This window comes from Salvelinus fontinalis, chromosome 15 (genome assembly GCF_029448725.1).
Source record: "Salvelinus fontinalis isolate EN_2023a chromosome 15, ASM2944872v1, whole genome shotgun sequence".
NCBI lineage: Eukaryota > Metazoa > Chordata > Actinopteri > Salmoniformes > Salmonidae > Salvelinus > Salvelinus fontinalis.
In genome coordinates, this window is record NC_074679.1 from 26,974,262 (window position 1) to 26,991,667 (window position 17,406).

At 45.2% G+C, this 17,406-nt stretch overlaps 1 protein-coding gene across 3 annotated transcripts in view; it reads right to left on the bottom strand.

Moving 5' to 3' along the window:
• The window catches only part of LOC129811663 (steroid hormone receptor ERR2-like), a 55,850-nt gene that overhangs the window by 13,249 nt on the left and 25,195 nt on the right, over window positions 1–17,406 (bottom strand). For all 3 annotated transcript variants that reach the window (XM_055863146.1, XM_055863144.1, XM_055863147.1), the window contains 2 exons: window positions 11,824–11,934; window positions 11,191–11,352 (listed from right to left, as the gene is read on the bottom strand). In XM_055863146.1, coding sequence (XP_055719121.1) covers window positions 11,191–11,352; window positions 11,824–11,934 — 273 coding nt within the window. The remainder of the gene's footprint in view (window positions 1–11,190; window positions 11,353–11,823; window positions 11,935–17,406) is intronic.

Genomic DNA, 17,406 nt, shown 5'->3' on the forward strand with positions numbered 1-17,406 from the left:
GCCCTGTTACAGTCTCTTACCTCTGTCCTCTAAGGTGAGAATCCTATAGATGTTTATATGTAGAAATGTATTTAAGTTCATCTTCGGATTCTTAGTTTGTTATTCTGGATACAACTGTGAAAAGCCAATTGGGGAGAGCCAAAATCCCCATCCTCCTTATCTCCGACAGACCCCTTCACTGAGGGAGGGGGGTGAGATGGTGGCAGAACAGGCAGGCCACACCAGCGCCGGCTGCCTCTGGGTCCACCCCTCGTCAGATTAATCAGGGTGCCATTTCATCTGCCAGAGCAGAGGACGGCCCAAAATGAAATGCTGGAGATTTCTGTTGAGCGGGAGTTCATATTCTATTAATTTATTATTGTTTCCCTCTCCCCGAGGGCCATTAGCACGGGTCATAAAAAGAGAAGTAATTACGAGGCATGGTGGCCCCCTCCAGCTGCAGCCCCCTCGTATTTCATCCTCAATCAGACTACTGAACTGACAGAGAGAGCGAGAGAGAGGGATGGAGAGAGAGATGAAGCGAGGGAGGGAGACGGAAAGAGAGCGTGAAAGGGGTGGAGGGAATGAAAGAGAGAGATAGGGAGAAGATAAAGAGGAAGTGAGAGATAAGGAGAAGAGAGAGGAAGAGAAACACACAGAGAGATATACAGAGATACAGAGAGAGAGAGAGACAGAGAGAAAGCGATAGGGGGAAAAAAGAGAGAGTCATTCTCGCTAGACAGGGGCTGCTACACTATATACAGTTGAAGTTGGAGGTTTACATACACCTTAGACAAATACATTTAAACTCAGTTTTTCACAATTCCTGACATTTAATCCAAGTAAAAATTCCCTGTTTTAGGTCAATTAGGATCACCACTTTATTTTAAGAATGTGAAATGTCAGAATAATAGTAGAGAAAATTATTTATTTCAGCTTTTATTTCTTTCATCACATTCCCAGTGGGTCAGATGTTTACATACACTCAATTAGTATTTGGTAGCATTGCCTTTAAATTGTTTAACTTGGGTCAAACATTTTGGGTAGCCTTCCACAAGCTTCCCACAATAAGTTGTGTGAATTTTGGCCCATTCCTCCTGACAGAGCTGGTGTAACTGAGTCAGGTTTGTCGGCCTCCTTGCCTCCACGCTTTTTCAGTTCTGCCCACAAAATTTCTATGGGATTGAGGTCAGGGCTTTGTGATGGCCACTCCAATAGCTTGACTTTGTTGTCCTTAAGCCATTTTGCCACAACATGGAAGTATGCTTGGGGTCATTGTCCATTTGGAAGACCCATTTGCGACCAAGCTTTAACCTCCTGACCGATAGCTTGAGAGGTTGCTTTAATATATCCACATATTTTCCATCCTCATAATGCCATCTATTTTGTGAAGTGCACCAGTCCCTCCTGCAGCAAAGCACCCCCAGAACATGATGCTGTCACCCCCGTGCTTCACGGTTGGGATGGTGTTCTTTGGCTTGCAAGCCTCCCCCTTTTTCCTCCAAACATAAGAGAAACATCATTATGTTTCATTATGGCCAAACAGTTCCATTTTTGTTTCATCAGACCAGAGGACATTTCTCCAAAAAGTATGATCTTTGTCCCCATGTGCAGCTGCAAACCGTAGTCTGGCTTTTTATGCCGGTTTTGGAGCAGTGGCTTCTTCCTTGCTGAGTGTCCTTTCAGGTTATGTCGATATATGACTCGTTTTCCTCTGGATATAGATACCTTTGTACTTGTTTCCTCCGGCATCTTCACAAGGTCCTTTGCTGTTGTTCTGGGATTGATTTGCACTTTTCGCACCAAAGTACGTTCATCTCTAGGAGACATGAATGCGTCTTCTTCCTGAGTGGTATAACGGCTGCGTGGTCCCATGGTGTTTATACTTGCATACTATTGTTTGTACAGATGAACGTGGTATCTTCAGGCATTTGGAAATTGCTCCCAGGGATGAAGCAGACTTGTGGAGGTCTACAATGTTTTTCTGAGATCTTGGCTGATTTCTTTTGATTTTCCCATGATGTCAAGCAAAGAGGCACTTAGTTTGAAGGTAGGCCCTGAAATACATCCACAAGTACACCTCCAATTGACTCATATGATGTCAATTAGCCTATCAGAAGCTACTAATGCCATGAGATCATTTTCTGGAATTTTCCAAGCTGTTTAAAGGCACAGTCAACTTAGTGTATGTAAACTTCTGACCCACTGGAATTGAGATACAGTGAATTATAAGTGAAATAATCTGTCTGTAAACAATTGTTGGAAAAATTACTTAGATGTCCTAACTAACTTGCTAAAACTATAGTTTGTTAACAAAAAATTTGTGGAGTGGTTGAAAAACGAGTTTTAATGACTCCAACCGAAGTGTATGTAACCTTCCGACTTCAACTATATATACAAAAGTATGTGGACACCCCTTCAAATTAGTGGATTTGGCTCTTTCTGCCCCACCCGTTGCTGACAGGTGTATAAAATTGAGCACACAGCCATGCAATATCCATAAATAAACATTGGCAGTAGAATGGCCTTACTGAAGAGCTCCGTGACTTTCATCGTGGCACCGTCAAAGGAGCAGCAACGGTTCAACCGCGAGTGCTGAAGCGCTTAGGCCGTAAAAAACGTCTGTCCTCAGTTGCACCACTCCCTACCGAGTTCCAAACTGCCTCTGGAAGCATCGTCAGCACAATAACTGTTTGTCGGGAGCTTCATGAAATGGGTTTCCATGGCTGAGCAGCCGCACACAAGCCTAAGATCACCATGCGCAATGCCAAAAGTCGGCTGGAGTGGTGTAAAGCTTGCCACCATTGGTCTCTGGAGCCGTGTAAACGTGTTCTCTGCGGTGATGAATCACGATTCACCATCTGGTAGTCCGACAGACGAATCTGGGTTTGGCAGATGTCAGGAGAATGCTACCTGCCCCAATGCATAGTGCCAACTGTAAAATTTGGTGGAGGAGGAATTATGGTCTGGGGCTGTTTTTCATGGTTTGGGCTAGGCCCCTTAGTTCCAGTGAAGGGAAATCTTAACTCTACAGCATACAATGATATTCTAGACGATTCTTTGCTTCCAACTTTGTGGCAACAGTTTGGGGAAGGTCCTTTTCTGTTTCAACATGCCAATGCTCCCGTGCACAAAGCGAGGTCCATACAGAAATGGTTTGTCGAGATTGGTGTGGAAGACCTTGACTGGCCTGCACAGAGCCCTGACCTCAACCCCATCGATCACCTTTGGGATGAATCGGAACGCCGACTGCAAGCCAGGCGCTCCCAATATCAGTGCCCGACGTCACTAATGCGCTTGTGGCTGAATGGAAGCAAGTCCCCGCAGTAATGTTACAACGTCTAGTAGAAAGTCTTCCCAGAAGAGTGGAGGCTGTTATAGCAGAAAAGGGGAACCAACTCCACATTAATGCCCATGATTTTGGAATGAGATGCTCGACGAGCAGGTGTCCACATTCTTTTGATCATGTAGTGTACAGTATATCATGGCTGGCTTTCAGAAGGACAAGCGAGCCCTGAAGACTTTTGCCCAACGGCATTCTCACCTCAGCCAGTCAAGTGCCCGCCATCTAGTTTGAGCAATACTAACCTTAAAAGAGCCCCAGAGGTTCAGCTCATCGTATTCAGCTCTGTACTAAACTGGCTGCTCATCTACCTATATCAAAGCTTTTATTCCAAATAAAGTAGCTTTTAAAACATCCCCAAATCTACTACTTTTATTTCAGAGACAGATACATTCTTATTTTTTTTAAACCACACTTAGAGTTTATTGCAAGAAGCTGTAATGTTTATAATATGTGCTCCTGATCAGTTATACAGTACTGTCTTAAGGTTGATTAAATACATCTGTTTGATACAAACAGACTGGAGCAGATGCAAAGCTGTCTGGTCATTTTGGTTGGAATGTGCATGTGCAAGCTTGTGTGTGTGTGTGTGCCAGTGTGTGTGCCCGTGTGTTTTGTGCGTGGCCATGTGTGTTTGTGCGTGTTTGTGAGTGTGTGTGCGTGTGTATGCGTAAGCTGCAGCTGCCAGCCATGATTCTTTCTGAATTTACATGAAAGCGTCAGGAGGACCCAATCAATAGCTTCTTGGTAATAAATTGCTGTGCTTGACATAAATAATTTGACCTGAACCTCGGCCACACGTACAGCACAGCTCAAGTCAGGCCGCCGCAAGCCTTCACTTGTAACATATTACATAACACATTACCCAAACTACCCTGTCATATACGCTTTTACAGATACAATTCAGTACACCTTCAATTTCAGTGGTATATGCATTTCAGTACATCTTGAATTTCAGCAGTGGAAAATCTCTTATTTTAGATTTGTGTGTATTGTTGTGAATCATTTTTTGATACTACTGCATTGTTAGATACTACTGGAGCTAGGAACACAAGCATTTCGCTACACCTGCAATAACATCTGCTAAATATGTGTATGTGACCAATACAATTTAATTTGATTTGATAGTCACATATAGCTGGATGATAGATAATTAATACATTTCATCCTGTTTTGTGACTAAATGGTTCAGTAATCCACTTTTCAGGAGTGCCAGCTATCTCTACTTTTAAAATGAACACCAGACCATTGTCCAATTATAAGTAGCTGGGAATGGGTGATTTGACCAGCGGCCTGTGAACGTTATGAGGTTGTATAACGTTAAATACAGTAATCCCCTTGTCTTAATCTGCACCCCCTGACCCCGTGACCCCGGCTCGGGAGTATTTAGCCGTCTCAAGAGTCCCACAGCCCTCATTTGGCGTTATATATCTCTGTTTAGCCCAAAGACCAGGAGGATTCTGACTTTAATCATTCACATAATTACACATCATTTATCTCTGCTGCCAACCAGCAACACGCCTTAATGAGGGAGGGACAGCTAACGCCTAGTTGACAATGTCTAAAGGCACATCATCAGCTCTCTGAAAGACTTCCTCACTGCAAATTAGTAATACTATTTATACCCTGTTGATGTTGAGCCTTTTGTACGTCATCTTACATCAAAATGTAAAATGCATTCAGACAGATTTGATGCTTGGCTTGCTGGTAACTGCTCATTTAAAATGGTAACAATTTGTAGCATTGTAACAAAACCAAATACTCCCCCTTCTCTGTTCCTGGCAGATGCCCCTTTCCTACCCATCTCCCTCCCTGCTTCTCTCCCGCTGTCTCTCTCCCTGCTTGCCTCCCTGCCTCTCTCCCAGTCTCACTGCCTGCCTCCCTCTCTCTATCCCTGCCTCTCTCTCTCCCTCCCTGCCTCTCTCTCTCTCTCCCTCCATGCCTCTCTCTCTCTCCCTCCCTGCCTGTCTGCCTCTCACCCTCCCTGCCTGCCTCTCTCCCTGCCTGCCGGCCTGCTTGCCTGCCTCTCTCCCTACCTGTGTCTCTCTGCCTGTGTCTCTCTATGCCTCTCTCTCTTCCTCCCTCCCTCTCCCTCTCTCTTTCCCTCCCTGCCTCTTTCTCTCTCTCCCTCCCTGCCTTTTTCTCTCTCTCTCCCTCCCTGCCTTTTTCTCTCTCTCCCTTCTTGCTTCTCGCTCTCTCCATCCCTGCCTTTCTCTCTCTCCCTGCCTCTCTCTCCCCTCCCTGCCCCTCTCTCTCTCCCTCCCTGCCTGCCTCTCTCCCTCCCTGCCTCTCTCCCTACCTATGTCTCTCTATCCCTGCCTCTCCCTCCCTCCCTGCCTCTCTCTCTCTCTCTCCCTCCCTGCCTTTCTCTCTCTCTCTCTCCCTCCCTGCCTCTCTCTCTCTCCCTGCCTGCCTTTCTCTCTCTCCCTGCCTCTCTCTCCCTCCCTGCCTGCCTACCTCCCTGCCTGCCTGCCTCTCTCCCTACCCGTGTCTCGCTATCCCTGCCTCTCTCTCCCTCCCTGCCTCTGTCTCTCTCTCAGTCTCCCACCTGGTCTCCATCCCTGCCTGGCCATCTGATACTCCCCCCATCTCAATCTCCCAGCACCCACTCTGCCTGCCTGTCTGCCTCCCTGGGTTCAGGCCTCAGCATCCACCTGATTGCTCAATCTATCTTTATCTGGTGTGTTGAAGTCTACGTCAGAGGGTAAATTGAATATACTAAGAGCTGTCTGTTGGTGTCTATATTTAATAAAGTACACTGATGAGGTGCTGATGTATTGCCCGGCAGTATTCACACTCTATTACAAGGATATTACACAGCTTGAGTGGGATCAGCCCGACAACACAGTAAGTAGATTTCACAATTTAATGACAAAAAGAAAACAGGAACCCGAAGGGGGCTGTGGGAAGGAGGGGGCTGTAGGGAGCTGACACAGATACGACAACATACAAGAGGCGTGATCTCTCCTACACATCACCGCCTTGTTCCCCGCTAACCACTAAACATAAGCTTCATGACCAACGTAGTCTGTATACTGAGCTACAGGCTGGAATGAAATAAAAAGTAGATCACCAATAAGACCAGTAATAAATAACAACCAGGCCAATTCATTAGGTTGTTGGGTCGAACTGCAACGCTAGACTTTGCTATTTCAAAAACGAGATCAGCCATTCTGGGTTTTACCAAATTGTAGAAAAAATATTATTATACCATGAAATGGCTTACAAAACATACTAGGATATGTAGTGTGTTTCCCCCAGTGAAATACACTATCAATCATAGCAGAGCAGGTTTAGGTATGTGGACTAGAAACAAACAGCAGGAGGAGGACATCCAGCACTCAGTGAACCCACAGAATCATGCCACAGAATTCCCGTCAGAAAACATTCCGACCCTGGAAGCAGAATGGGAGGTCTGACAGCAGGTGACAAACGTCTGCCCCCTCTAACAATGAGACCCTCTTATAAAAGCGCCATGCATGGCAGATTCCACATTGTGGCACATGACATTCACACTGTGCCTGGGTTAAGTGCTGAGGGGGTCGTTTTGGAGGGGTTGGGGGTTCAGCAGCGCACCCGCCCTCTGTGACCATCACCACTCTAATGAACGGGAACACACAGGTCATAGCCATGTGGAGACTGGCAGTATACTGAGTTCGATCCTAAACCGCGTGGACAGTGAAATGCAGCTGGGGGGGGGGGGGGTGTCAGTGGGCAGCTATGTGTGTCAAAGTTTGTTAGCACCTTAGGAGCAAAAAGCATTCTGTCATCGTCCCCCTAACACTGACCTTAATGACCGGGCCCCAGCCCCAGTCCCAGTTAGCCCACGGCCATATTAGTCTCCCCCCTCTGCTGCTGGCAGAGAGAGATGCTGGCATTCAAAGCTTCATAATGATTACTAATTAATCAAAAGTAAAGGCTGTCATAAGAGAACCTTATCCTCAGAGATGATAATAGCAAACTGTGCCAGGGAACAGCAACACCAACTTATTTCCTGGTATGTAAACTCAATGTACTGACTGTACAGTCTGATTACAGTGTGTGGACTATTGATGAACAATTATTATGTCTATCTAGGTATTGTGTTAGTTAGTCCTGTGGTTAAGGGGAGGACGGCTCATAATAATAGCTGGAATGGAGTGAATGGAACGGTATTGTCACACCCTGATCTGTTTCACCTGTCTTTGTGCTTGTCTCCACCCCCCTCCAGGTGTCACCCATCTTCTCCATTATCCCCTGTGTATTTATACCTGTGTTCTCTGTTTGTCTGTTGCCAGTTCGTTTTGTTCGTGAAACCTACCAGCGTTTGTTCCCCTGCTCCTGCCTGTATCTTGCTCCTGTTTTCTAGTCCTTCCCGGTTTTGACCGTTCTGCCTTCCCTGACCCTGAGACTGCCTACCGTTCTGTACTTTACCCCACCTTACTGGATTATTGACCCCTGCCTGCCCTGACCCTGAGACTGCCTACCGTTCTGTACTTTACCCCACCTTACTGGATTATTGACCCCTGCCTGCCCTGACCCTGAGACTGTCTGCCGTTCTGTACCTTACTGGATTATTGACCACTGCCTGCCCTGACCCTGAGACTGCCTGCCGTTCTGGACCCCTTGCACCCACTCTGGATTATTGACCACTGCCTGCCCTGACCCTGAGACTGCCTGCCGTTCTGGACCCCTTGCACCCACTCTGGATTATTGACCACTGCCTGCCCTGACCCTGAGACTGTCTGCCGTTCTGGACCCCTTGCACCCACTCTGGATTATTGACCAATGCCTGCCCTGACCCTGAGACTGCCTGCCGTTCTGGACCCCTTGCACCCACTCTGGATTATTGACCAATGCCTGCCTTTGACCTGTCGTTTGCCTGCCCCTGTTTTAGAAATAAACTTTTGTTTCTTCGACACTGTCTACATCTGGGTTTTACCTGAAACGTGATAGGTATCAACTATGTGTTTGTGTCTGATACAATTCCGTCCATTTCAGCCAATACTATGAGCCTGTCCTCCCCAATTCCGGTGCCACCAGCCATCTGTGATTGAGATCCTCAGCTACAGTATAGCTGTACAATTATACTATAATGTAGGATAGTAATGTAATGTATTTCTAGCCCATAAATTAGAGGTGAGATAACACACTAAATTGATATGGGATCTTGTGAGAGAATGATACCGTTTACGGAAGCTAATAGTACCGCTTTGCTGTTCCTTAATCATCCTCGAATTAGACTTGGTTAGATCTAGATGTCAAATTACAGCACTTTTAAAACACTTTTTCAAATGTTAGCCAAGAAAAGGTGCAATGAAAAATCTATTGGGAGAACTTAAGTGCCAATTTTCTTGACGTATAAATTGTTACCTTTGGAATCTGGTCATTGCCCATCTGTCAATGTCCTAATCAATGTGGCCCACTTCATAATGAACTGTTAATCTTTTTAATTCCATTGCCAAAGGCCAAAAAATCTATCAGAATGCAATCAGCAGTTTTCTCCCTCTCTTTTCCTCACAGAGAGCGTGGATGGGGGGAGAAATATGGTCCTCTGTGCTCTGTGGCTGTGCTAGACTGCCCTGGGGTGCCATTGGTGCATAGAGTATTAGTGCATGGAGTCTGGGTCAGCCAGTGAACCATCTCTGATCAGGTTCAGCCATGTACAACTCAATTATGCAGCCATTTCATGGCTGGTGTAGAGGGAATGACCTAATACAGAGCTCACCACAGGGAGAACAGGGGAGCTTTGGAGTTACAGCTTCAGTCTCCCTTTTCATTCAAATTTTACCATTTTATTACCACTTTTGGGGTAGGTAAAGAATCATAAAGGTTGTAAATTAGATTTTAGTCCTGACACTGTGTTATAATTTTTAGAAGTTAAAAATAGAATTTAGACTCTGTAATTTAAATGTGTAACCCCTGAATACAGTAAGTCGCTGTTGTTTATATTTACCTGACTCCTATGAGTAGTCATGTAAATATAAACAATAGGTAAGAGATGCAAATGTTTGTGTGTGGGTATACAGGCAGATCAGAATGCTAAATCATCCTGCTGCAGCTTGTACAGTACAACAGTAGCACTATGCAAAGCCAAGCATTTCCACACATTTAGACATGTCAGACAGTCTGGCTTCCGGTTGGATTTTGGGTTAAACCATCATTATGGAGTGATGATCATTCTCAGGCCTTCCATGGCAAATCCAATTAAGATTAGTCAACTATCCACTGTACAATGCAGGTTATGATAATCGGATTAACGCAGCACTTAAAAGCTTTGCCATACAGAGCACTCTAGTTAGCACGCCATATTTACTGTACTGTATGTCAACACAGGAAGACAAAGGCCCTGAAAACATGACAGTTTAATAGCCTATCGGTAATCAAACTGATTCAACTCTCATATACTTTCATAGTTATTCAATAATTTGAAGAGAATTCTGTAATATTCTCTGTATAATACTACAACCCTGCACATTGCCAGAGGTGAAAAGTGGTGTTTTCTCTGTATATTCTAGCCAGAGGTAGTGTACCTGGCTGGCTTGTTTTGGCTAGGTAAATGGGATGAGACTGTGTTATTGGGTCAGTCTGATCCAGTCCTGAGTAAGCTCCTTGGTTAAACTCTCCCTCTGCTGACAATGGGCTGTACAGAACAGTCTGGTTGGGAAAGTCCTAATCTCTAGATCTGTAGCTGACTACTACACTTCTTCTCTTCTCAGATATACCGACCACCTGTCTGTCCAGGTACAGTTGTCACAACTACATGTCCTGCACACAAGGTGAGAACCAAGAGAGGCCCAGCTTAAACTACAGCAGGCGTTCTGCAGCTGATGTCAGCGCAGACACATGTCTGCTATGCTGATGAGAAGACGAGGGTACAGAGAGGCTATACAACAGAAGCTGTACTGAGGGACACAGTCTTTCAGTGGGTTACCTCTATGCCTAGCGTGCTATAATGTTCTAGAGTTATCAGGGTCAACCTCAAGATCAGACAGACTCTGCTTTGGTTGCTAAAAGAGTCCCTAAACAATATGTTGACTGTCAGAATCAAGAGAAAATTCTAGAATGGAGCAGAATTTCTGCTGACATAGAATGTGGTATTCTTAATTTAACAGCATCTCATTACCTAACACCTCGTCTATCACGATGTCTATGGAGCAGAGAAGAAACATGATTATGCCTATCAATAATTCAATTGAAGTGTGTGTGTGTGTGTGTGTGTGTGTGTGTGTGTGTGTGTGTGTGCGTGTGTGTGCGTGTGTGTGTGTGTGTGTGTGTGTGTGTGTGTGTGTGTGTGTGTGTGTGTGTGTGTGTGTGTGTGTGTGTGAGTGAGTGAGCTGTCCTGTGCTCTGCTCTAAATCTCCACTGTGGTTATGGTATATATTGACACCAGGGCTGTAGTCCCTCCCCATTCAGAGTAGGGATTTTAGCTGGACTCTATTCGTTTGATTATTTTAAAGCTGTCTCCATTTTGCCCCTAGGTCCATGTGAGCTGCTGACATTAATTATCTGTGTTTGCATTTGTGCGTGTGTGTGTGTGTGTGTGTGTGTGTGTGTGTGTGTGTGTGTGTGTGTGTGTGTGTGTGTGTGTGTGTGTGTGTGTGTGTGTGCATGCGCACCCATCGGAAGCAAAGGCAGGGAAATGGATGATGGGATAGAGGGTTCATTAGGGTGACTTGGTGTTGAACTACTCTAAATGGAACTAACAAGGACTAATCATGATGTCAGATTCTACCAGTTGAAATGAATGACTGGTTCTGTATCTAAACTGCTATCACGTGTTGTTTTTCGAACTACACAGTATGTTATAGCTGATCATGAGTGAATGGTGTTCTATATCTTTCTATGGTGCTCAAGTAGTGCAGTGGGTTGTAGATGGGTGGGCGTACCTGGGATATGCTTGGCCCAGCCAATGATGACAACCAGCTCCCGGTCAGCCAGGTCACACAGCGTGGTGAGGGCCTTGATGTCACTCTCAGGCATGGTGGGGTCAGGCATGGCGTAGATCTTCTCTGGTTCGGCCACCAGCAGGTGGGACACTATCTTTGTGACTGACAAGGAAGCAGAGGTGGTCAAAACAACAGTCAAAGGTCACATTATTGTGATGCAAATACAGGTACTCTCAGATACAAACGTACATGCTAGGATATACAATCATTCACTCTCTCTTTCTAGCTCTAACAAGTAAACGAATGAATGGTTTAATATGGTTGATAATAAAGATTCTCCTCACATTAGTCAACATTATGTGAGAGGATATTCCTAGGACTGCCATCCCTGAGAAGCCAGTCACTGTTTAATATCGGTCATCTGCTCTGAGATTTGTCATAACTCAGCTGTTACCAGAACAATGCCTGTCTGGCCTAATATATATTCTCTAGAAGTGCTCTCCCATGGAAATACACCTATCCAGACAACAGGAGAATCTGGTCTGAATAAAATGCATTTATCTTTAAGTGAACCTGGTCTGGGGGAACGCTGCGGGAAGGGGGTGGGTAGTGAGGTGACAGAGCACTACTCACGGGGTTTTTTGGCAGGAGGGGGGAGTGTGAGGCCCAGGTACGCTGTGTTCTCCGCATCCATCCTTCTCTTGTACTTCTGTCTTCCCCCTCGCACACGGTCCAGACGCACACCTGACACATGACAAGATGCAAGGAGACCTTTGAGTAGGAAATCCAATTTCACCATTCTGACAAATAAAATAAATAAATCAATTCTACAACTTAGGAATGTTATCAATAAAAATAGCAATTTAACACTGTTTTAAGTAGTTCCACAATTAGTACATTGTTATTGGTAGAGAGTAACACAACAAACATTTATGTCGAACTCCCCAATCACACACTAAGATTCACTCATCAGATTCCGACATGATCAAAAACAAATCTAAAGTATTCCTCTAGTTATAAGAGGGGGCATTACGTCTAAAAGACTGACCAAGCTGAGGTGTGTGTGTCTGTCCAGAGGAATGTCTCTGTTCTGTTGTCTGCATGGTGAGAGAGAGTAAAGGGAGTGTCAGTGTGTCAGAAGGACGGCCGGCTGGCGCTGCGTTCCCATATGTGGTCCATGCCTGGCTGGTCTACTGTGACACTGCCGAGCCTGACGAAGCTCTAAACATATGAATATTTAATGCAGGGTCAATGATCTCACAGACTGGTCCTCTAATTATTTAGTTTTTTGGGTGAGGTGGACGGCATACTAATGAACAACAAGGCAGGTACCTGTGAGCTCAGTGTCTAGAGGCCTATGTGTCCAGCCATGTAGCTAATGTAGGAGGAATGAACACACAACCACATCCACACACTGTCTGGTGTACAGTCTTATAGAATTATGACACAGATAGATAGAGGTTAGCTTTCCAATAAAAGCTCCTTATTTCACCCCTCTTTCACGGGACAGGCATGAGGCTTATCACTCTCTGCCACTCACAGGGGACCAGGTCCTGCACTGATACTATAAATGTCACCAACCTCATCGTAACATAAGTTATTTATTATTTCATTATTTGATAAGAACGTTTCCATTTGGATTGTCCTTTCTATTCTATTATTTTTCAACAGAGTTAAACTATTTAATCTGCAGTGTTCCATTTATGTGATACAGGATGGTGTTTGGTGATTTCATTTAATCGTATGCAAAACATTTATGTTTAACATCCTGTTGGGGCTGGACAGGGACTCGGTCCTGCACACTGCTGAACGGGCCTGATGGATCTTTACCCTGTATAGTAAATGTCTATCTATTTCCCCATTATGTATAACCTAAACCCCCTAAACAAATGGATGCTAAACCAGATTTGATCAGAGGTATTATCCTGTACTGTATGTATGGTCTAGCTGGTGGAGGAGATGTATTTGTCAGCACACCAAGTGCCCTCTGCTAAAATCACTGACAGGGAGAGGACTTGATGATTTCAACACTTTATAACTACAAAGACAGTGTCATAGCTGGGTATTGTGTGACCACTGCAAATGAGGCTAATACAATTTCCCCCTCAGCCTATACTCTCTTGGAGGATGGGTTTGGATGTCCCTATGTACAGTGATTAGAGGACGATGGAGGGAACAGTCAGTGGGGATGGATGGGGAGAAAGAATAAGATGATTTAGTACGGAAATAATAGCCTTCATTCAATAGAAAGGACGGAAACGATGGATTATGAAAACGGTCATTTTCATTTTCACCCTTTCCATTGAGTGAACCATACCCCCTTCTCCCAAACTAGACTCTATGCATGGGTAGCTATAGCAAACAGGATTATCATGTAGGAATAGAATAAGGAGATTTTATTCGACTTATATAAATTATTTGATTCCCTAGAAACACATCTGATTAGGATTGTCTTTAAATTTCCTGACACTGACAACCTACTAACCTAATTACCCACAATCCCCAGAAGAGACCCATCCTTCTCAGCAAACACTGGGGGATCATCTGACGGCTGCCACATTAGTGAACATCACAAATTCCTCATTCCCCAATTTACATCTTTCATATGTAGCATGTAAAAATAGTGTCAAGGAATATTTGACCAGTAAATCTATTCAGGGACGAGGCTTCGAGAATGAACCCATGACAAGACGGACTCCTATGTCACCAAGTTGGTGCTTGCAAGGTTTAAGTGCTTAGGAGGGTTACGATTCAGATTTATCTGGTTGTACTATAGGAGTGGAAAATACCAGCGATAATTGTGATGTCACCACATTCTAGAGTTTCTCTGGGCTCTCCTGAGGAGCTCAGATACAGCCAGGTGTGGATGTACCATAGCCTATGAGCTGTCTTGTGGTGTTGGTCTGGGCTGGCTGGTGAGTCATGTGGCTGTACGTGTCAGCCAGCGTAAAGCCACAGTGACGAGGAGTCCCAGGTACATGGGTGCCTCTTGTAATTAGAGCTTTCCCGGTCATAATTACCAGATGCTGACAGGAATTAAAGCTTGGCACTAACCTGTCTCATTTTACAGTCAAACAGGACCATACAGGGAGAGAATGAGACAGAGAGAGAGAGAGAGAGAGAGAGAGAGAGAGAGAGAGAGAGAGAGAGAGAGAGAGAGAGAGAGAGAGAGAGAGAGAGAGAGAGAGAGAGAGAGAGAGAGAGAGAGAGAGAGAGAGAGAGAGAGAGAGAGAGAGAGAGAGAGAGAGAGAGAGAGAGAGAGAGAGAGAGAGAGAGAGAGAGAGAGAGAGAGAGAGAGAGAGAGAGAGAGAGAGAGAAGTAGACCAGTTCTTTCCATGTGTCTGACTCCTCTTGGAGAAACTCACAGAGGCCTTGGTCAAGCCTATGTGTCACTTCGGTGAGCCATGGACCAAGCTTTGGATTGTTTGTTTGTGTCCGGTGCATCGGTACTGCATGTATTTGTGTGTATGTGTCTTTGTGTATGTAAATGTGTCTGTGTGTATGTGAATGTGTGTGTGAAGAGGGGTGAGTTCTGCCTCATCACCTCTGTGTTTAACGGCCTGCCCCATCACCCTGTGGTTGGGTAAAGGGAGGGTGGTAGTGGCCGGTTATCTCGGGTGTCAGCTCTTCAAAGCAGGGTGCAGGGGTAAAGGGGTAAAGGGCTTTTGGCCAAGGCGGCTGGCATTTGTGCACAGATTAGCGGCGGGCTAGGGGCGGAGGCTGGGGCCAGCTGACCTAGGGCTCCTCTTTCTCTCCAAAAACAATAATAATCCCACTCAGAGCACACTCCTACAAAAGGGCCTGTCTTCCCTCACTTTGTGTGGTCGGCCGTAGTAGGGGCCCTTATTTTGAGCCCGTCACCTGTTCTGGATGTCTCTCCCTGGGGAAAGTGTCAGGATGTCTGGGATGGTTGGCAGTGCCAAGCGGGGCTTAGGCGGACCCTATTTTAGCTGGGAAAATCAGAAGGACACATGGCGAGGCATGGTGAACCCTGCCTTTCAAGGCAGCCACCCTGCTAAACCCCCGTCAGCACTATTTCAAAGAGCCCCTGTTGCCAGCTTTGCATGCTTGTAAGCGTGTTGCAGCATTTTTAATCACGAGTGGTGATGAGCGAGGGCAGCGGAAAAATGGTCACACGATGGCCCCCCTATCCCTATCTGCTGATTGGGCCCCCAGTCTGCTCTCATCACATGCTCTGTCCACCTGCCCATATCGTAGTGGAACTATCTAACCCTATTGCAATAACATCACGCTGGGTTCACGCCCCACTCAAGATGCAGGCTCCATATGAAGGCCAAGTTACACTTTGTGGAAAAACATTGGGCTGTTTGAAACATCTCACATTGCATGTTCATTCTTTTAATAGGTTCTTATGGAACCAAACAATTGAATCCCCATTTCCTGAAGCACACATTCAGTGGCTGTCTGTGTACATGTCTTACTTATGTGTTGGCGTGAATCCATTTTTATGTGTATGCATGTACAGTATGTGGCTTGTATGTACATACTTTATGTTGTAGTAAGGATGATAGGGGTGCTCTTGTGTGATGTGGTTGTTCTATCGCGTGTCTTCTAATCAGAGTGATATACGGGAAGGTTTATTGTGTATCAGCCTCTTTCACCCTCCTTTAAAACATGTCTGTTGTGCTCCCACCTGTCAGCCCAGGGAACATAACAAGATAGAGCCTATTACTGAGAGGTAGCACAGCAGTACTGTAGCGTGGGAGTGTGTGTGATGTGTGTATGTGTCTGTGTGTGTGTGTCTGCATGTGTGTGTGTCAGTGTGTGGGGGGGCATCTGCCATTGAATTATGTCAATGTAATCTCTCAATAGTATCTGTTCCTCTTTCGCTCTCTCTCAGCTCTGATCCCCCTCCATTGATCAGAGGAGAAACCTGTAGCCCCTGACATTTGATTCTTCTATTGATCACTTCCTCTTTTATACAGTCGGGGGAAAGTAGAGCGATTCAACTCAAGTCTCTGGCAGATCCCCTTTAAGCGGACTGCTGATCTTTGGAGATCACTTCCCTTACACTTCCCTTAAGACGTCTACAGAGATAAACTGGAGCCTTTTCCAATGGACTAAAAACATGCACTAATTCCTTACCATGTACTCGCTTAATCAGTAGGGGAGGTAAAGCCTTGAAATGCCTTTCTTTGAAAGGTATTAACTATTAACCTTAACATGGGCACTGAGGGAAAAAAGTAATTCATTTGCACTTCCAAGATCTCCCTGAATGTCTTGAAATTCAGTCATATCATGGCCCGTGTGGATCAGTTGTTAGAGCATTGGGCTTGCAACGCCAGGGTTCAATTCCAACGGGGGACCAGCATGAAAAAGTATGACAAATGCATGTAGTCACTACTGTAAGTCACTTTGGATAAGAGCGCTAAATGACTAACATGTGAACATTTAAAAAGAGATGTTAGGTGTGTTGTGATGCATTAAAATGTACTGTAGTTCCATAGAGCGCCTGATGGTAGGAAACTGCATTTCACCTTTGGTAGAGCTATAAAGTTATAATTAGTATTTTCTTTTTTCTTGAGTGAATGACCTTTCTGCAGTAATGAACTCCAGAGAGGTATCTTTAGTCACATGAGCGTTGACCATCTCCAGCCCCTGAGCCTGGACATGGCGTTGAGCCGATGGCTTCGTAGAGCTTAGACTAGCATCTCCTCCAGTCCCTAGTCCCCGTGACCAGATTCATTGGTTTCACACTCACGCACGCCGCCGTAAAACGCCTGACCTTGCTTTAAGGAGAAGATAGCGTGTGGCGTGCATTAAGATGCATTTCACATCTTTCTGTTAATTTGGGAAATGTATTTACTTCTTTTGATTGTGTTTGAAAAGCGTCGCTGGAGGTGGGAGAGAGGAGGGTGACCTGATTCCTGAAGGACTTCACAGAGCCAGAGGTAATCTCTACCTCCATTCTAATATGTGGCGAAACCCACTCTGTAAAAATTAGCGTAGTTTTCAATCTGTGGATATGCTGAATATACAGAAGTATGCATTAGAATGCTGGACTAAGTCTCTCTCTGCATATTTGATCTCTACACTCTCTCTATACTATCTCCTACCTTGACCCGACACATGGCCAGGCATTTATGACCATCACTACATATTTTGTAGTCTCTTATTCCCCCAGATGATATATTGGAATTAATTTTTCATTGGATAGTAAAGCGATGAATCTGTCTTTCTGGCCCAGTCTCTTTA